At 45.3% G+C, this 22057-nt stretch overlaps 2 protein-coding genes across 2 annotated transcripts in view; both read left to right on the forward strand.

Annotated features, from left to right (window-relative positions):
- The window catches only part of mctp1a (multiple C2 domains, transmembrane 1a), a 455748-nt gene that overhangs the window by 250704 nt on the left and 182987 nt on the right, over positions 1 to 22057 (forward strand). The window lies entirely within an intron of this gene.
- Positions 1 to 22057, forward strand: part of arb2a (ARB2 cotranscriptional regulator A) — a 140740-nt gene that overhangs the window by 6276 nt on the left and 112407 nt on the right. Inside the window, exons 5-6 of the mRNA XM_084025765.1 lie at positions 8871 to 8936; positions 10388 to 10579. Of these exons, the coding sequence (XP_083881891.1) occupies positions 8871 to 8936; positions 10388 to 10579 (258 nt within the window). The remainder of the gene's footprint in view (positions 1 to 8870; positions 8937 to 10387; positions 10580 to 22057) is intronic.

Raw genomic sequence — 22057 nt, forward strand, 5'->3', positions numbered from 1 at the left:
TATTTGTGAAATCCTCCTTCTCTTCTCGTCCGTCTCCTTCATTTGAACTGATGGCAACTTCCTGCTTTGCTACAGTGCTCTCCATGTTTCCCCCCCTTATTTGTAGTTTCTCCACTCCTTGTCTGAAACTACAGCACCCTGTAAAGAGGTGTCCTCTTCCAGCTAAATCACCGGGAGGATGATTGATGACGACTCCGGGTTGCGTTCACCCACTTTGAACTGTCTTCTGCTCCCCACAATGTTAACATGACCCAAACGGCATCCAAGTGCACAGATGTATCATAAATTGTGATAGAAGATTGACGTTCTCCAGGCGAGGGTGTGTGTGTGTGTGTGTGTGTGTGTGTAGGAGAAGCCCGTTGAACTCCATGACACACTGCCAATGTCTTCTGTCGGGGAATTAGCTCATCAGAAGTCAGCTCGACAAGATTTAGATGGACAGCTCTCTCTCTCAATGACACCGTAACTTTCCCGAGACTCACCGAAATGAAACCGATGAATTCACGCGCTGTGGATGGGACTTCTTCCTGATGGGTATTATCTCGGTGCAAAACCTAAAGACTGTAACTGTGAGGGTCATCTGGTTGACAGCCAAAGGTGGGCATGAACACAGACCACAGTCACCCCTCACATTAGACCAAACTTTTAACATCTACATTAAGACAATTAAGAAATCAGCCTTACTGTGACTTTATGAACATATCAAGAATTAAAGGACCTAGCTATGTGTCGGGAGGTTTTAGTAAAAAGGATCTTCACTAGGCTCTGTCATGCTGTCGTTACAGGGCTCTAAGAGACCAAAAGACCTCCTACGACCAGGAGGTTATCCAGTTTTCAGGGTATCAAATGCTTGACTTATAAAACTCTACTGTTAGTTCATAAAGCACTGACATGTTTAGGACCAACATGCATTTCTGTTGTTCCGTTACAAGCCCTCATATCGTGTAGGACAGGTCTGCTTAAACTCCCAGAAAACTTGTACTCTGGGACTCTCAGATCTTTGAAATCGAGGGTTGCCACTGCATTTTATGAAATTACATTTGGGACTATTTACTCACATAACTGCACTGTCGCTGCACTGTAACTTCTTTTATTCTACTGTTTACTGTCTTGTTCAATTTCAGCTTATTTTAATCTTCTATTTTGCTTTGTTTTAATCCCTTTAAATCCTATTTATTTTGTCCTTTTATATTTTTTGCGTTGACTTGTGCTTTTATGCCTCGTCTTATTGCCTTTATGTCGTACGTGGAGCACTTTGAATAACCTCGTTGTTGAAAGTTGCCGTGCACGTTTTCCTCTCTCCATCTCTCTCTCCATCTCTTCCTCTCAGTGTCTTTATATCCTCATGGTCCTGTGTGTGTGTGTGTGTGTGTGTGTGTGTGTGTGTGTGTGTGTGTGTGTGTGTGTGTGTGTGTGTGTGTGTGTGTGTGTGTGTGTGTGTGTGTGTGTGTGTGTGTGTGTGTGTGTGTGTGTGTGTGTGTGTGTGTGTGTGTGTGTGTGTGTGTGTACATGTGTGAGGGGGCTTTGGGGGTGGCGGCTGTATTGTCAGACACATCACAGCACCAGATGTCCAATTTGCACTTCAGCGTCGTCTGAATGGAGGGAAGGATGGAGGGAGGTGGAACGAGGATGTTGGTGTGATGGCCTCCAAGCGAAAGAAAGGGATGGGAACAAAAATTTGAGCTGAATGCAAGAAAAAAATCATTTTTCACTCTTTATTTTTCCAAAAAAAAACTATTCTAAAATATTCCCACATATGTATGCTGTGACGTGGAGAGATTTGCAGTCACGTTTCCCACAGAAGCTACAACTGTGTTTGGTTCCCATGAGTCATATGTCCACAAATACAATTGGAGCTAGAGCGTAGGTTATTTCTTCAATTTGAACTGGCAGAGTGGCTGTAATGGTGTGCATACATAGACGTAATGCAGAGTGTAATTGTATAAATCAAGCAGAAAGTACTTAAAATTATGGCTAAATGGAGAAAATGCTGGAAAATATTGAAGAACAAGGAAGGTTGAGGTGGATAAAAAGTAAATTTCACAAATGGAGCTGTTTGAATACATGACACTGACTCAATGCAAACATACAGAAGAATGATGTTCCTTAAAACCACGAGCTCTGGCATGAGGATGTTGCTGAATGTCCTCAGGCAGCACCTGATTTTAACTATCAGAACTAAATTCTTTCAAGGGAAAGCTAGTTTATTCTGCGATATAGCTATTTTTCCTTTTTTACCCCACTTATACCATTTTATGTCCCTGTGTGTTGTCTGAAGGTATGTCATAGTAATAGCATAAAAAGGGGGCATCTATTAGGGGTGAGTATTGGCAAGAACCTCACGATACGATATGTATTACGATACTTTGGTCACGATACGATACGTATCACGATATTGTGATATAAATAAAGATGAGAACACAAGTACCTGTATATGTACATCAGATGATATTGATCAGAGGACAAATTGAGTCTCTCCATTTTATTAATTCCCATGAAATTCACTGGAATAAATATTGAATATAAAATGAAAAAGTTCTGCATTCACAAGGCTTTTTTTTATTTTTTTTATCTTTTTTGGAGTTGAAAAATCGATATTGTATTGGGCGGCAAAGTATCGCGATATATTGCCGCATCGATATTTTTACCCACCCCTAGCATCTATGGTGGTCTGTCTCTGGATAAGTAGTCTCCAACTGAAACATGCCTTTATGCTCTAAATGCAACCTATAAAGAGTTTAAGCAGCGACTTCGAGGATCTTATTCTCTGTTGCTTCCATTCACCCCAGTTTGGAAATTGTACTATCAATACTCTTTATTGTGTTCACTTCCATCTTTTGTACTTTATATGTTCATATTCAAACTAAAATATTACCCAAACCAAGGCTGCTGGATCCACAGACTGTTGGTGTTGTGACATCTTCTGTCCTTGGCTCCGACTGTCCTCGTGATGGCTGTATTCCAGCTGCAGTAGAGTGTGCGGCGGGGTCACCTCGGCCCGTGTAGGTGTCGGTCGTAGTGTAATTCCTGTGATTCGCTGATGAATCGCTCTGATAGAAGACAAGCATAGGGTCTGGCCCAGATGGAGCTCTATTAAGCTGTTAATAAATGAGGATTCTTCTCTGCTCTGCCTGCATCTGTGGAATGGAAGGCACTCACAAACTTGTAAACACACACACACACACACACACACACACACACACACACACACACACACACACACACACAGTCAGAATATTATAATGAAGTAAAGCTAGCCAGATGGCTGAATTAGAAAGCCGTCTCTCTCTCTCTCTCTGCTTCCTTTTCTCTCTGTCTCTTCATCCCATGCTCTGTCTGTTTCTTGCATTCTCTGGTGTTTTTTCCTCTTCCTGTCTCCCGTCTCCCTCCGTTTCCACATTATGGATGCTGGGCGTCGTCATGGCGGTGGTGACCAGCTGGCTAAGGTTTAAGGCCCTGCTGAAGTGCCCTTGAGCACCATACAGAGGAGAAAGGCAAACTTAGTGTGTTTTCTTTCTTTCTTCCTTTCAAATCACATATTATAGATGATATAGATGATGAGAGTATGGTAACTGGTGCCGTACCTCTGCCATGTGCAAACAGTACAATGTGGAGGGAGACACAAAGCAAACAGCCGTTATAAGCGTTGGCAGTCGAATCAGGCACCTTAGATCGAATGGTTGAATAGACTGTTCAGGGTCACCGTTCAGTAAAAAGTGTGGTATTTAATGCAGATTATTGTGGAAGTCCTGTGATTATTTTCTATTATTCCATCAGAAGTTTACATTTCTTGCCACAGGAAGTCAAAATGTAGCTGTTTTGAGAATCTTAACCCTAAAGCCCTTTTTATAGAATCACCATTAACCCAAAAGGGATGCATTATATATTTAAATTATGACTCAACATAACCCCTTATGTAGCCACAAAGTGTTGCGTCAGCAGCGCGGTGGAAACCCCGGAGACAGGCCTCCACACTGTACTCGGAGCATCAGGAGGCTGCGTAGCAGTCGTGGGGCATTTTGTAAGGGAGCTAATGGGTTCCTTCTAAAGAGGGGACTATAAATGACAGCTGTCTGCCCCGATCCACCGACTACCATCACGTCTCCATTCCCAAAACACTTAAACGCCGCCGCCGCCGCTGCAGCTTCTGCTGAGAGCGTGAAGGAGGAAGCAGACACAGTCGGTACGAAAAAAAAAAAAATGGTTTCGGGGAGTGAGCGAGGTGGATTAGAGTTGATGAAAGAGACGGGGATTGGACTGGGGCCGGGGGTTTGAGCGGGGTGTTAGAGGGGGGGGGGGGGGCTGGGCTGGTAGTTACAGCGCTGGCATCTGTCGCTACCGTCGTCACCCAGGGCGGCACGCGGTTCTTCACTTTGAATTAGACCTCTGCCGGCTCCTCCGTTAACACCTGAGGAGGTCATTACGACGCCATTAAGATGAGTAGTGCTGGGAGGGTGGGGAGAGAGAGAGAGAGAGGGATATCTACACCGAGTGTAAACAGTCTGTCTGTCAGTCTGAGAACTTTCTCTTCCCCTGGAGAGCCCTCGCTCCTCTGACAGAAGAATGACAGAGACCTCATGGGAATTACACCACTCTCTCGCAGCCTCTCTCTCCCTCTCTCCCTCTCTCTCCCTCTCTTTGTTTCTTACATGCACTGACAGATCACAAATTCACAACAATAGGCTCTATTTTAGCGCCACTTTCTGTTGGTACACACAAGGCCGACTTAAAATAAACAACCTTTCTATTGCCTCATGCTTTCTCTCTCATTTTCCGAGTCTGCTTCGCCTTGTCGCCGCCGCCGTTGTTGTGTGCTGCATTGTTCGGGGGGGATTTTCTCTCTCTCTTTTTCCCCCTCTCCCCTTCTTTTTCTTCCTCTCCTCTATTCTCCGGAGAAGAAGAAGGAATGCTTTTCCTGGGTGCAGTCAGTGATACGAGCATGGAGCGGCTCTTTCAGTTTCATTATATAAACAGCTTTGATGCCTCTTCTTGCTCTCTGGTTTCTATGGCTAAGTGGCTTTTGGAGAGGGCTCTGGACTACAGAGACAAGAGGTGTGTGTGTGTGTGAGTGTGTGTGTGTTTGTACATGAGTTCCTTGTGTATGTGCTGCAGTGGGGATGTGGCTTCACGGATCCATTGGGCCCCGATGAGTATTCTCAGCAATTAGCCTGCGTTATTCAAACTGGAAGCCTCACAAGGCCTTAAAACCGCTCGCTAACTCTGACTCCTTGTTACATGTTCATGATTATTTTCATGTATTCATTGATTGTCCTTTAAAGAGTCTGAAATCCTTTACAGAGCCCCTGATAAACATCACGTCATGTTTCAGATCACTCCCTCTCCTCCCCTGTAATTACCTCCGATTCTTCATCGCCTTTAACCATCTCAACCTTTTACCCTCTCCGCCTCCTTATCATCCTCACATCCCCGTCCTTCTTTTCCTTTTTTTATATTTGCTCTCTCTCTCTTCCCTCCTGTTCCTCATCTCCTCATCGTTCCCACCTCTCTTCCTGCCCCGGTTCTCTTCCTCCTCGCCGGCCCGGGACAGATCATCTCCTTATTGCCTTAGGTGCTGTCAGGCCAAACCAGGCATGACTTCTGTAATCACTGCGAGGACACACACACACACACACACACACACACACACACACACACACACACACACACACACACACACACACACATGCATGATGCGTGAGGTCTCTGAGCGGAGGAGTTTAAAAACATATCGTCTTGCAGCCACAGTGGTCTTCATCAAGAACTTGGCTCGCTGTGCGGGTGAAGGTGATGAAGAGATTGTTACGGGGATGACCCGAGTCTCTAGTCTTAACCACGTACTGTCCTCCCCCCCTCCCATCCATCCCTCCCTCCATCATTCCTTCTACGCTCAGCTGTTCACAGCGTTGGGGAGCTGGCACAAACTTTTGGCTCCTGGGGATTACTTCACCATGTCTCCCTTCTTGCCTTTCTTCTTTCCTCCCTCTGAGCCCTCCTCTTAAGTCCCTTCCTTCCTCCCTGATCCCGGTCTTCTTGCTTCATCGCCACAATGCTTCCTGCGCACAAACAAACCACAGACACAGAGGTTACCTCAGCCACAGAGGGTCTGTTTCAGACTCTCTCCCACGGCCGCTCTCACGGTCCTGTAGTCGTTTCTGCTCTTTTAACCTGATTGGCCGCTGTGTGATGGTGAAGTAGATCTGTGTTTTTAGAGGAGATGTTCTGTCTTGGACATTAACAGGTCAGATAATGTTGCACCCATATCTCACCAGCCTGAATGATATGCCATATTTATGGCTATGAAAGCTATTGATTTGAATTGATTATGCTTTCATCCTTCCTCTCTCCGTCTCCCCCTCCATCCTCCCTTCCCTTTCCCTTTTTGTTTCTTAATAATATTTGGCGAATCCCCTCCTCACGCTTCTCCTGTCGTCCAATGGCGACAGCGCAGGCACGCGGCGTCGCTTCCTGCAGGCATTTCATTAACGCACTAATAACACATTGGTAATTAGGTGACAAAGAGGCTTTTCTTATTGTACTGATCAGCTGCTGAGACGTAGTCCTCAGAGGCCCACACAGAAGGAGGTTGGGTGTGTGTGTGTGTGTGTGTGTGTGTGTGTGTGTGTGTGTGTGTGTGTGTGTGTGTGTGTGTGTGTGTGTGTGTCTGAGTTTCCCATTTCTTCTAAAAAAGAAAATCCAGTGGAATGCTGGTATTGTTCCTTTTTCAGCTCTTTTGATCTGGTTCATTATAAAGGTAGTCCGTCTGCAGATTTCATTAAGAACTAAGGCATTCAGATGACCACACAGCTTGGATATTAGGTTCTTATGTATGATGTACGGTGTCCTTTTATCAGTGGAAATGCATTTACACAGTGAAAGTTGCATTCTTTTTCCACTTTTCTCTTTTGTCCCGGTCTCACTCCTCGTTCTCTATCAGATGGTTCTGGAACCACCTGAGGCACTGAACAAATAACGGAGTGCAAATGAAATTTCCTGCGAGGCTTATTGATGTCATTAAACGCCAGCATACTCGGGCCCCGGAATCATTTTAGTCTTCATCAGACCGGCTGACATTTTAGTGAATTAGCTGTTGGAGGTTTGGTGAGTTGGGATGAGCTTCCTCGACCGTTCCCCCCCTCTTCGCGGGGTCAAACGCTCGATTCAATCATCTCCTTCGGTCCGTCTGCTGCCCTTTGATTGGCTGTCATATGGCTAATATGTGTCTGGTGCGTAATGTTATTCTTGCATGCTGTTCTTTTAAAGCGGCAAATCAAGTTAGCATCGAGTTTCTTTTGAGCATAAAAGAGCATGGCAATATTGTGATTATCATGAGAATTCACATTTGACTTAAAAGCAAAGGCACCTTCTTCTTCTTCTTTTTTTTCGAGTACTCTCGAGTTGCATTTGGCCTTTTGTTGTCCTTTCTTTTGTGACAAAATGCCAATTCATGCCATTTAGAAACTGTTCAGAGTTTGGAACATGTAATTGAAGAATATGGATAAATTCATTGCGCCGTGCTTGACATTTCAGAGTCTAAAGAAAAAAAAATGTTTTGTGTGCGCCAAAAAGAGTCCCCTTCATTTTTTTGGCACTAATCTGTTTTTCTTTTTTTACTAGTCATGACAGCGGTGAGGGCAAAGATTTCCTAACTCTGAGGAAATATTGCAAAATAACTGGATTTTGACATTCAGCGTTATTGTCATGTAGCTGTGGTGCTTCTCTTCTACATACCGTCGCTTTCACAGGGTACAGCTTTACAGTTTTGTAGTGGTTTATGTTGAAGGAAATCTGTCCTCAGCCAAATTCTAAACATTAAATGCAGATTTTTTATCCCTGATGCATTTAAATTGTAAATATACATCGACCTATTATTATTCAATCTCACAGTAGAGTTTCACTCTCCACATTAATGCGATCTGAGCGTCATGACACTGCTGATCCGTGTTCGTCAGTCAGTTGGTCGATCTCGCTTTGAACCGCCTTTGGTTTCCTGAATTAGTCGGTCCAAAAGGTCCGAAAGTTAATCAAAGTGAGACGTCACTTCTCTCCCTGCGGTCCATCCACCCGTCGTTGCATCGTCCTGACACGTACAGGGAACCTGTCATTGCAGGGCGTTTGGCGAAACATCATCGGAGCGACAATAGCTTCCACGCAGCTCGCCGCCCTGTCATCCGTTATCACCTCTCTTCTTGTCTCTACCTCACAGCTGATCACCAAAAAATCTCTCTTCCACAATAGTCGCTTCCCCCCCCCCCCCCGTCTGTCCTCGGCTGAGCAGGATGTGGTGGAGGAGAAAAGAAGGAAAGGAAGAAATAAGGGCAAATGGAAGAGAAAGTTGTTAATGTCACTGAACCATGAAAGGCTTGGCCTGGGGTTGGAATGATTCGGTATACAAGGTTCTTTAGTGCCGTGGCTGCGGGGATAAACATAACTTACATCAGCCCTTCGCTTGTACAGGAGATTTCCTCTCCTGGCACTTACAACCTCAACACTCTAACTGCACTGTGATTCACACACACACACACACACACACACACACACACACACACACACACGCTGCACAGAGTACGACCCTTTCATGTAGCTCATGTACACACACACACACACACACACACACACCAGGGGGCGAACGAAGGTTTTGAATAGTATGTTTTTTTTATTCTGTTTGCACAGATGACAGTGGTTGCTATTACTTGTTCACACACACACACACACACACACACTCGTACATCGTTTAGTTGGCTTTTGTTGGATGGATTTGTATCAACAGCGATATTGACAGCATTGGATTGTGTTATCAATGTAATATGATTAATGTGATGTTTTCTCCATGTCTTCTCTCTGTCTCTCTGTCTCTCTCTCTCTCTCTCCAGATCATCACTCAGTATGTTTACGAGCTGTTGGAGAAAAAGTGCAACATGACTAAAGCAATCCTGCCGGTAAGTACCCTGAGTGAAAAGAGGCATTTTCCTCTTTGATTTATGCCCTTGAAGATTAAAGGGAGTATTAAATATGAAAATTGACGTAAATGCTTGGGCTTCAGAGTGTGATTATGATATTGAGTGTCCTGTTTAAAAGAAATAAATAAAGAAAAGGAAGAAAAGGGGGGGGGGATTGTGAGGCGTCAGCTCTCCTCGTTCTCTATCACTCTTTGTCTTTCTCTCTCTATCTTCCTCTCTTCCTCCCTCGCTTTCTCGTGCCCCCCCCCCCCTCCCCTGCCCACGTCCTTTTGTGCAAAAGTGTCTCCTCAACAAATTAACTGTATTGTGACGTGTCATTTCAAAGGCGCAAGAGGCGCAGCATGCTGATGCTTAATCTGTTTTGCATTCACTGGCGCTGAAGGGGACTTTTTACTCAGCCATCGCAGAGTTATTCTTTGCCCGGCTCATCCCGGCTCAGAGCACACACTTGATCCCTTTTTATTTGTTGTTTGAAGCGTGTTTGTCTCTCTTTTTGCCCCCCTCCTTTTTTTTTTTTTTTTTTTTTTACTGCTCCATCCCCTGCTCCTTTTTTCTGTTTATAAAAGTTGTGATCATTTTTCAGGCTGCGTTTATAGGGATGTTAGGCAGCGCTGGTGTTGAGAATCATAGCGGCGTTAGCTCCGGCGCTAACAGTGTCCATAAATCACCAAGCCAGGGACTCGGCGCCTTTCATTAGCCCCCGTACACTTTTACTGGTTTATCTGCCTGGCCTATTTATCTCATTATTCCTCTGGAAAATTGCTCTGTTCGGCTTTTTTTCCCTGCTGCCCACCCGCCTGCGCGTATATGGCGTGTGTGTGTCGGTGTGTGTATTTGTGCATTAGTGGTGGGTCCGTCCACCTGCGTGGCATTGAACTTGTGACCGCAGATTTTAAGAAGATTAACCACAGCCAAGTATAGGGAGAGGGAATGAGGGAGCACAAGAGAATAAAGGGTAAGATTTTCTCCCCCACTCGGCTCTCTTTGTCTGCTTGGATTAAGTTCTTGCAGCTGCCACCCATGGCTTTTATGGACAGTGTTTGTTTCCTTAGAGATTCTTCCAGGCATACTTGGAAGGGCTGCGGAGACGCACGGGATGAGGACGGGAGCGCACGCACATAAACACTCACCGACTCACTTCCCCCTCGTTCTGCCCGCGTTACATTCTGCGGCAGTTTTAATCACCTTAAGACTTTTTTTTCGAATCATGATTATTGATGATTAGTGTGCTCATGCATATGAGCTTTTTTCAATTACTAAGGCCACAGAGGAGAAGGTGGTTTCTCCTTGAACTCGTGCGTCTTACACACTAAACATGTTGCTTTGAAAGCAGCAGAAAGTCTATGAAATCACACTCAAAGCTTTTTGAGCAGTTTTCAAAAATAAATAAAGAGGTTTTTGGGGGATTTGACTGTGTTTTTGACGTGTAGGTGGACGCTACAGAAGACGAAGCCACCAGTTTTATCTACCTGAGCCCAGATGCCTTATCCAACCCGTCTAAGCTGCTGGTCCTGATCCAAGGCAGTGGCGTGGTGCGGGCCGGTCAGTGGGCCCGTAGGCTCATCATCAACCAGGACCTGGACTCGGGGACGCAAATCCCCTTCATCACCAGAGCCATGGAGGTAGGGGGCACAACAAAAGACCAGCAAGCTTTCCTGTTGGATTTTCTGATCTCTGATCCTGTTTTCATATTTCACTAAGTGGGTCTGAGTGCACTGAGGAGATCATAGAATTAGATTTATTGTGCTGCTCGTTCTAAATACTCTACGTTTATATTCCTTTTATTATAGTTCTCTCCTTCCAAGGAGTATAAATTGTGGCAGGTCTTTGGTGTGGAGAGTTTTATGGCTCCCCTCAGTGACATGTCATGCAGTATGTTCATCGTGTGGCCGTCGGTACCGCCGCGTCCGCCGCGGTTAGCCTGCTGGGATGTCGGTGTGACAAGAGCAACACACGCTGTTTATTTGAAAAAAAGCAGGCTCGGATATTTCTGGGGGTTGGAGTTGTGGCGCAGTCAGAAGCGGAGTGTGGTGGTATTTAGTTTCCGTGTATTTGACTGGAGGTTTGAATTGTGATTGTGGGTTATTTGCTTTCGTTGCTCCGACTGAGAGAATTTGGAAAAATGGGGAAACTTTGTCCCGGGGTCATATGAGAAATTATATGATGCCGAAACCATTTCTGCAGCCCACAGCATCACATAACCACAGAGGCAAATAATAACAAGCTGACATTCATCCACAGGTGCAAACATACTCCTGAATGACACTATTACTGCACAGTCCTCAAACGGGATCGAGGCTTATATTCTTCTTCTTTCTCATGAAAATCAAGCGTTTTCTTTAACATTATCATTTTACAAGAAAAGAAAATATTCCTATGTATTCATGGATGGCTGCTAAAAGAGGAAGATGCAATGTAATGTAACATTTAGATTTCATTTTCCCACCATATGATCACACATGCTGCGTTTACACATCTGTGTGCCAGCAAGCAGAAGCCGGCCGTGCCCGTCTTATTATTTTCATCCCCGTCTCTCCGGCCACACATTTGCAGCCCGGCCACGACCACCAGTGTAATTTCATCGGCCCCTCTGTTCAAATTGACTTAAGGGGAGATCCTGCTCTCCCTCTCCCCCTTGTTCCCTCGTCCCGTCCATCTGAATGCCATAAAGACTTTCACTGCTGTGTAAAGCCCACTCCTGCTGTGTACAACAACGGGAGAGGGTTGTGTGTGGCGTGCACGCGTGCCCGTGTGTGTGTGTGTGTGTGCCTATACGGATGATTTCAGCTATACCCCGAGACTTGTCTTTTGAATTACAGCTACCCAAGGTTTGCTATTACAGCTGGAGAAGGCAGGGTGTGTGCTGCAGAAAACCAAAGTGACAGCTCAGATATAGAGAACATGGTGTGTGTGTGTGTGTGTGTGTGTCGTGTGAGCGTTGCTCATTCATCATAGTAAACAAGAAATCGTGTTCTTACACCCTGACAAATCGTCATCCAGGCATTTACCACACAGGCGCCGTACTCCGGTGTGCGCACCGGAAAGACAGGCGCGCACATTTACAGTCAATTCATGCTGTCTGCATCTATTACGGGCACGTTTTGTGGTCTTTTATGTCGTACCGTGAAATTTTTTTTAAGTGTAATGCACAGGAGTTATAGCTGCTACGCAATCTGAAGAAAGGAGGCAAAATGATTCATTCAGGGCGGATGGAAACAGATTTTATACCTCCATTTTCACCCAAGTGATGAAACGTGTTTCATCAACAACACAAGTGAGTGACAGCTCAGAGAGATGACGGCTCCGTGACGCAGCAGACACAGATCCGCCATCACCAGCGTCGCAGCCACAGTGAGAGCAGGATCGCGTGATGAATCCAGTTTGTGTAAAGGCCACGCTGAGGACAGCCAGCTATTATTAAAGTAGCCATTATTAAAGCAGCCATTATTACAGTGCCAGTGCCAAAAGCCAGAGCCCTCATGTGGCGTCGGCGGGCAAGTTTGCTGGTTTTCTTTCTCAACGTAACAAGGCATCAGCTGATTAGTTCACCCTATAGCACAGAGGACCAGCTAATGATCAAAAAACTATCACACATTATATATTCATCACTAGAACTTATAATAGTTATTCAGTCTGATATAAGTTGGCATTGTGCATTTTTGATCTAGATTTCTTTCATTTGGTCAGAGCAAGTGTAGGAAGTAGCAAAACCAGCAACAGTTATTAAAAGTTACGTTGCCTAGTAACCACTACAAACCACAAAGGGTGGCGGAATGGCTAAACAAACACAGGACTTTCACCCAGGAGACTGCTGTTAGTGTTTTTTCTGTACATCACATGACTAGTCATCACTTTGAAGAATGAAAAGTAAAATAAGCTGACATGCTTTCAATAACATAACACATCATTACTCTGACAAAGAAAGCCCTTATTATTTTTTAAAGATATTTTACCTGCAATACTGAGACAGACCTGCATGGAAGCAGGTCCTGGGTTACGTGGGAGGGTTTACATCTGAGTTAGGGGGCCTCCGGCTGCTAATATGTAAACAAACTAACATGCTGAAGTTGGAAAGTTTTATATTTCTGTTATTATAATTCTGTTTACATTCCATTGAAGGCCATCGTAACTGATACTACTACTAATAATAGTGTAATACCGTGGAACCGTGATGCTTTCTGGGACGTTCTCATACCTTGAAATGTTCTCATGCTGTTTCAAGCCCTAGCAACCAAACCGTCGTCCGGTATTAAAACCCACTTCTTAACCGCTCAATAAAAACAGCTTGATTTTGAAAGAGCAACTCTGGCACGGTAAACGTTACGCAATATTCTTGATTTACTAAATTTAGTTAAGAGTAGTTGTTTGGGTCAAACGTTGACATTTGGAGTATATATATTTTGTTTTATTATGTTTAGATTAGGCTCCATTTTCCTCAAATGTTTTGTGGCAAGAATCAGTGGCCTGGAGTGCAGCTCAAGTGAAGTTACTCATGGGAAGTTGATTGGAAATTCAAAGCCTGCAGCAGCGGGTCAACTGGAGTGCATTTAGCAAATATGGGCGGGGGGCGCACACACACACACACACACACACACACACACACACACACACACACACACACACACACACACACACATAAAACAGTTAATTTGACTCACTACTAATCTGTGTGTGCGTGCAGTGCAAGCATACGGTGTGTATGGGCGTGCACATACCTCAAAGCACTGCTCTCATGGTTCTGGGAACTTCCTTTCTCTTGATGGAAAAATAGCTGATTCTGTTTGTCAATCAGGTCCTGCACACACACACACACACACACAGACACACACACACACACACACACACACACACAATCACAGGGTAAATCATGCGGCAGCCTGTGTCTGACACACACATGTACACCCCGTCAATGACACTTCCCCTCAATATCCACCTCCCTCCTGTCGACAGATATCACAATATTTGTCATGCTGCTATATGATGATGACAATAGTTAGATGTCAAAATGTGTACGTTAAAGATACATCTGAAATATGTACAGACAGACACACACACACACATCCGCATCACGTGGGGCAGAGGGTACACTTATGGCACTTGGCACAGTGTATAGTGACGCCGGATTAAGGGGAATCTTTGTGCTGTGTGTGCAGATCTCATGCATGTTGTCTTTACGTGTGTGTGTGTGTGTGTGTGTGTGTGTGTGTGTGTGTGCACATGGAAGTGGTGCTATTCCCATAGCCTAGAGGTAAGATGACAGGTGAGAGGAGGATGCTCTAGCAGCAACCAGTGAGTGGGGGGGAGAGGTAGAAAAGAGGAATCTGAGATGGGGGCTGTAGAGACGGAGAAGGGTTATGATTGGTGGACAGAAGGAGAAGGGGTACAGAGGGTTGAAGCAGGAAGAGAGAAATGAGAGGAGGACGAGGGAGTGACTGCAAATGGGGTGGGACTGGCAGAGAGAGAGAGAGAGAGAGAGAGAGAAGGCAGGCGTCTGACAGCTCCACTACTGGGAGAGGGCCTCTTAATGACAGCTTATTCCTTCATGATTTCAATTCCTGACAGTCGACAGGTCTGCTTGTTGCATCATGGCAGCTGTATCATTACCTTCTGGCCCTGTCACTGCTCTGCATCCTGAGACTGAGATGGTGGAGGTGGAGGGTGGGCGTCATGGGGTTTGGTGGGGATGGGGTGGGTGGAGAGAGTAGATTGTGAGGTTACAGTGAGAATAATTGAGGAAGGAGGGAATATTGAAAGGTGGGGATGATTAGTTATGGTCGCTGGTGGAGTTGGGAGGAGGACTTCCCAATGTGTGCAAGTTCCCAAATGGAAAGAAAACATGAATGCTGCTGGCGTGAGGCCCGAGTTCTCTTATATCACTTGGCTGGTCGTGACACAACATAGTTCAGATGCAGGAACATTTTCTGGAGACTTTGTTCTTTTACTTTACATCACTTCTCAAACAATTTCCCTCAACTTCTCCCGCACTCACTTTCTTTCGGTTTTGCGGATGGTTGGAAGAAGTTTCTTCTAAATGTCTTCATCTCAAATCTAGTTATCTTTGTCAGCTACAGCCACGATTTCTGTAGAAGCTGATGGTGTGTTTTTTTTTCTCCAGATGTCACAATTTGAAACTCAAGAACTACTTAATTGAATTGAGAAGTTTAGAAGCTAATACAAAAACAGATCTATACCGCCTTTAATGCCTCCACTCCTTCTCTCTCTCTACCGATAGTGAGTAAGGCTCGACACTGGAGACCCTCTGGAAAGAAAGAGGGGGTGTGGTGTTTTCAAAAGTGTGTCAAAAGCCTAGGGGTTTGTATCTGCCCAGAATCTCAATGGGAGGCTGAAAGAGGGCAGACAAACGCCAACACTTCTTCTTCTTCTTCTTCTTCTTCTTCTTCTTCTTCTTCTTCTTCTTCTTCTTCTTCTTCTTCAGCTGGTTGGTGTCCTAGTGAACATCGGCTGCACACATCTGCCTGTGCTGTGTCACAGACCTGCAGGCTGAGGGTCTCTCTCTCTCTCTCTCTCTCTCTCTCTCTCTTGCTGTCTCTCTGTCTCTCCAATCACCATTCTTCCTCCTCCCTCTTTCTCATTAGTTGCTCTAATAGCCCCCGAGCTGTGAGTTAACCTGTTTGTATGTGCGCGCGTAGCCCAGTGACAACAGTGTGTGTGTGTGTGTGTGTGTGCGTGTGTGTGTGTGTGTGTGTGTGTGTGTGTGCGTGTGTGTGTGTGTGTACACAGCCTATCTGGGGGCATCAGGTGGCTACCGAGGCCAGACAAGGTATCATTCTTTCTAGCCGGCCAGGTTTAGCCAGAGGACAGTTTTCTTATGTGTGTGTGTGTGTGTGTGTGTGTTTGTGTGTGTTTGTGTAGGGGTCAAAAGATGGGCCTCCTTGCCATGGCCTTGTAATAGTAGCCCTGCAAGCAACACACACACACACACACACACACACACACACACACACACACACACACACACACACACACACACACACACACACACACACACACAGACCTCCAGGTGGGAAGGTCCCAGCACATCCCGCAGCTCAGATCAATGCACTTGACACCTCCAAAGGTGGGTGTGGGGCCCTGGACTTGCTCTGGGGTTAAACCTCTTTTAAATAGCATCCCTTGGGAAGGCAGCTGTCAATAACCCACCATAATTACCGGGTCCAGGCCCGCCAAGGGCTCGGCTGCACAGGCCAAATTAAAAATTGATCAGAGGGAGAAAAAACATTATTTTGTGGTGGTATTCCCTGTCCTAACAGCGCGAGTGCTGCCGCATGTGGAATCTCATCAATTGAGGTCCGAACTAGATATCTGGAGAGCTATTTATCTATCTATCTGCCCCCCCCCCCCTCGTCCAGATGAACAATGGAGTGCTGTCCCTGTTGTAAAAAAAAAATTTGCATGTTAAGTGTCTTCCAGTGTGCACATGTGTGTGTGTGTACATGCAGTACGTGAGTGTGTGCATACTGTATGAGCTGATTGTTATGTGCTCCAGGTAATCGTACATCATCCCCTGTCTGTGGTGTGTGTGTGTGTGAGTGTGTGTGTGTGTGTGTGTGTGTGTGTGTGTGTGTGTGTACCTTGTAGCGGTATATTGATTGTGGTCTCATTGAGTTTCTTTTGGCAGGGAGCCTTTATTTGTCAGTCAGAGAACGATATGAAGAAGATATGTTCCTCCTCAGGCTTCCTCCAGGAAAACACACCGGCTATTGTTTCACAAGACACTGATATATGAGAACGACAGTTTACAATGGGCTTCGACGTGTTTTCTAAACACACACTGTACGTAAGGGGTCATAGCACGCGGTTATTATCATTGTTTGGGTATGTCGTCGGTGTAGGACGTTCCACATCGAGACCTGTTTTAAAATGGATTTTCCTTTTGGGAAGTCCTGCCGTTATCATAATTACCAGTGGCGTCTGTAATTTGCGTTCCACTGCAAATCTGCCAGAAGCATTATTCACGTGAGTGTTTAAGAGTGAGCGTGCATTATGACATTTCACATTTGGGCTGAGATTCGAGGGAAAACACACAGCAGATTTTTTGTGGCGTTAATTAGCGTTGATTGGCCTCCATAAACACGGGGGAAGTGTTGATTTTAACACTTTCGGAGTTACAGTAAATTAACTCTGGCAATTTTACTACGAGGATATCATCTATTTTGTACAAAGTACCTCTGGATTTACACACTCAGCACGTGCAAATTGCATTACAGGATTCCTCCCCCCCTAAAAGTAATCCAATTTGAATAGTGCGACTTTAAACACAGCGCTTCAGATCAGTTGTCCCCAAAGTGGCGGCGGAGGAACCCCGGGGTGCCGTAAAAACTATCCAGGGATGTTGCAAGATTTGTTTCCAATTTTTCGTGGATTCTCCTTTTGATAGCATTTTATCACACATTTGTCACAGTAAATAGACCTAAAAATAAATGCAGATAATAGATATTCGTGGTGACATTCACGGCTTAGAGAGAGTGTTGTTGTGTCACTGGGGCACCGGGGTTTAAACAAAAAGTTGGGCAACTTCTGCTGTAGATTTAAACGGAACATGACGAGGTGAGATGTAGCAGTTGGTTTGCTAACGTTCATCAATGGAAAAAGAAAGAAACTTTTCCTTCCTGAATGAACCGTATGTACACTTGCGTCCCGTTACACTGTTCAGAGTTTGTTTGGAGTGTCAGTTTCCCGGCTGCTCGTGCCACCATGCTGCTCGGGGGATGAGAGGATGGAGAGAAAAAAAGAGGAAGACGACTTTGATCTAATTGTGAAACATTATTTGCCGTGTACATTTTTTAAGCCCACGTGTGATAATTGACTTTATTTTTTTTTCTCTGGAAATTAACAAATTATACCATCAAACTGGCTTTGTCTCTGTGTGTGTGTGTGTGTGTGTGTGAGAGGTGGGTAGTAGGTCATTTGCAGCTGCAGGCTGTGTGTGTGTGTCCCAATGGGAAGGTCTTGTTTAGTCTCTCTTCCAGAGGGCCCCAGGCAGTGTGTGGTGGATACCTCTTCACTCTCTCACTGGGAACACTTCTCTATGGCCAATGAACACACACACACACACACACACACACACACACACACACACACCCACACACACACAACTTTTTGCACATGCAAAGAAAAATCCTTCACAATCTTTTCCACAATTCGTCAATCTGTGCAGCACTGACAGCAGAAACGTTTTTTGCTTACAGGTGGGTGGATGTACCGTGTGTGTTTGAGTCGGTAGATATCACATGCATGCACACACACACACACACACACACACGCACACACACACACACACACACACACATATCGCCTTGTAAATTTTGCATGTATCCTCTATCGCAGCAGGTTTGCACAGGTTAAAAGTGCTGAGCTGTGGACGTTTCAGGAGGAAATTGAGTTTTGCGCGGAGCTCGTGTTGTGCAGCGAGGTGACCCGCCGTGAATTTACACTACACGGGCGCACACACACACAATCAGCCGCCGAGCATCTCTTTAGGGTCAAAGTTGAGCCGTGCTGTAAGCTCTCCAGTGCCAGTGTCATGCTCCTAGACTGTGTGCACCACACTTTGATCGATGAGAGGAAACTCAGAGCTTAAATAGGGGTTACCGGGGTTCTAGGGGGTACACCAGGGTTAGAGGCAAACAAAAACAAATCCTTCAGCTAATAGTTTTAGTGCCGACTCTGTGGTTGGAAATGAAATAGATGCTGGAGGGCCACTGTGGTTTTCATTTGAAGTGAAGATTTTAGATTGTTTTTTAGTTTTCTTGCTATTCAGTCGTCTAAACCAGCCTTCCAATCCTACCGCTCAATGAATTATTTGTCATTAAGTGATATGCCGTGCATTTATTTGAGGCTACAGTGCTATCTGTGTTTACCTTCATGTGTCAGTGTCTTGTAGCTGTCTCCTTTTGTGTTTTTCCCTGTCTCTCTGTGTGTGTGCTGCCAGACATCGGAGATGGGATCTGTATTTGAAGGCTTATCTGTCATTTCAGACCGATATTGGCCTGCATTCTCTGTGGATGTGAAATGTACATTTCAGTACATCAGTCAGATCATGGCGGGCGATGGCGCTGTCTCAGTGTTTCAAGGTATGTGGTGCGGTTTGTGTCGGTGCCGAGGAAAGAGAGAACAGACAATGAGGAGTAGATGGCAACCGTGATCGGATTTGTTCCACAGCTCCTTTTGGCTTCTGCAGCTCAGCGGGTCAGTTTGATTCTGTGTATCTGTGGTCTCCGTATAATTGGGATCAGCGTGCATTTTTGTTCAAAATCCATGTGTGTATGCACAGACATGTTAAAGGTCTCCAATATCTGTAAAAATGTAATTATAGCTTTGTTTTTCCTAAATTGTCAACAGTTAATAAAGCAGCCTACACTTTTATTTTCTATTTGATGACAAATACATTGATAAAAATCTGCTGCTTTCTACATCATAGTACCATTTATTACATATTCATATAGTGCTTGTACCTGCTAAATAGGGATACTTCACACTGGATGTGAGACTCCTGTTAATGTCAGGTGCCAATGCCACAAAATGCAGAGATCAGGATCTGAACATGGATAACAACGATACAACTAACAAGCTCAGATCAGTTATAGTTTATCCCTGACTTTTTTATGTAAAAAAACCCTTTCGTTTCATCCGATTTGACACCAACCTGTATGTGTGGCTCCCCCTTTTATCTGGTATTATGGTGCTCATGATAGGTGTTATTATCCCGCTGTATGCTGACAGCCTATCCCTTAACCCTCTCAGGAGCACACTATGTCATGCTTGGCTGACTTGTTTGCGCTGATGTCAAGTTTTTAGCGGTTAGCAGGCGGTTACCATATGCCACTGTGCTGCTGTCGCCCCCGATGTCAGTCAAACGAATGTCAACCTGAGCTCCGGAACACACTATGCCGCGGCGCACACCCAGAAACACAGCCACCAACACACACACATTCATGCATACTGTACACATAAATAAGAGTATACAAACAAACGGATCACATCCTTGTTTTGGATGCCATGAGAGGAAGGTGCTGCCTGTCAGGAAGGGCCTAACATTCTGCACTGCAGCGGCTGATGGAGGTACGAGGCAGCATCTGCAGAGGGAAGTGAAAGCTGAGACCTTTAGATCCTAGAGCTGTGGCTGAGATTGTCCACACTTCCAACTATGTTTGAATGCATGATCAAGCCAGAGGTGTTGCTGGTGGGCATATCACGCCAGTCTGATAGATCAACACACCTGTTATGATGATGTTATCAACAGGAGACTCTACGGACTGCATCCTTTCCCCCATCTCAACTCAATGCTCCTGATATTAAATACATTATATTTCTATTCTTAGTCATCTTAGTATCATCTTTCCGCTTTTTAGAAGATTTCTTAAAGACGTCCTCTGTGCACAAATACACCTTGCAAGGCTGATAGAACAGAAGTTTGCTTAGACATTGGAATCCTTTCCTGTGATGGCGATGCCATGTAAACAAATCTATCAATGGAAGACTTTCCTGAGTCGAGATTTACTACGACCTCCGTGCCGTATACGACCATGGTGTGTAAAATAACAACCAGCTGCTCCCAGGACAGCTGATCGCTGCTCCAAACCCACTCCTTGCTCACATTGAGATAATTCCAAAATGTGGCAAACTCTGCCCTTCGGTTGAGATGAATGCAATGCGAAAGGGGGATAAGTGTAGCGTCGGCATTAGCATATGAGAACGCACTTAAACACGGCTTCCAGAAGCCACACAGATGGATGGACATTGATACTAACGCAGACCTCTGCAGGCACACACACATGCACACACACACACCATGACATAAAAGTGACATTCACACACTCGCATCTGCCCATTATTGCCAACCCTTTTATCATTCTCTAATGTTTTCATGCATGGTTTCCCATCACCATAGAACAGGATATAATTGTGTGTGTGTGTGTGTGTGTGTGTGTGTGTGTACTGTATGTTATGTCCTTCACTTCCCTGATGAAAGTCTCCCCCCCCTCCCATCTTCCTGCCTCCCCCCTCATCCCCTCTGTATCCATCTTTAAGATGTTGGTGTCTGGTGTTTTGCTCGGCGTTCAGAGAGGGGGACGTGGCCCTGCAGCTCTCTGTTCATTTTGACCTTGTACAAACTCGCCCCTATCCTCTCCCTCTTGAGTTTCCCTTCCTCTCTCCTTCCTCTCTTCTCCTTCTGAGGTTCCTGTTTCCTGTTCGTCTCTCGGGCTGCCTCCCTGGCTGTTTTATCCCACAGAGCGGTGCTCGAGCCTTTTGGAGTCACTGTCTCTTTGGCCTTCGACGGATCAGGATGGCAGCGTGTGACCATGGAGGATTGGGCTCTTTTCTTCATTCTTCTTCTTGGTGACTCTCTCTCTCTCTCTCTCTCTCCCCTTCCGTCGCCTCGTTTCTCACTCTGTGTCTAAATTAAACATTAGTTAAACTGCTGAGCAGCAGCTTCGATGGACAGTGATAAAGAAGTAACATCATAGTAACAGTAACATGACATGGTGCTATACAACCCCGGGGAATGACAAGAGAGAAAGGCGTCATAATCCATTTTAATTTCACTGATATCATTGTGTAGGGAGAGAGCGAGCGAGAGAGGGCTGGGGAAGGAGAGAGAGAAGTGAGATGTCTCAGACCAGAGGCTGTGCTCTAGCTGACTGCAGTGTCTTGTGGTGACCTAGTTGCAACCCCTTTGAAGTCCACAGGCTGATCTCTATAGGCTGCAGAGGAGATCTGCTGCATGCAGCTTTATGAGGCCGGGGTAGGAAAAGAGAGAGCGCTGAATCAAATTCACGGGGTCTTGAACCTGCCCTAAACCTCCCTTGCCACTCATAGACGTGTGCACGTATACTTTTGTACATGCGTGTTTAAGGGTATGTTTTTTGGCTCCGACTGTGCATTTGCAAGCTCTCTGTGTGTGTTTGTGTGTGTTTGTGTGAAGCAGGTATTCCTTTTGGAGCATGTAGCTGTAATGTCAGGCCAAACGCAGCCTTTATCCTTTAGCCCACCACATTAGGAGACAGAAGAGCATTGTCAGGAGAGCTGACCTAGAATAGTCCAATCACTCTACATCCAGCCCCCTGTCTGCCCTCTCC

The sequence above is a fragment of the Eutrigla gurnardus genome (assembly GCF_963514095.1).
Source record: "Eutrigla gurnardus genome assembly, chromosome: 13".
NCBI classification, from domain to species: domain Eukaryota; kingdom Metazoa; phylum Chordata; class Actinopteri; order Perciformes; family Triglidae; genus Eutrigla; species Eutrigla gurnardus.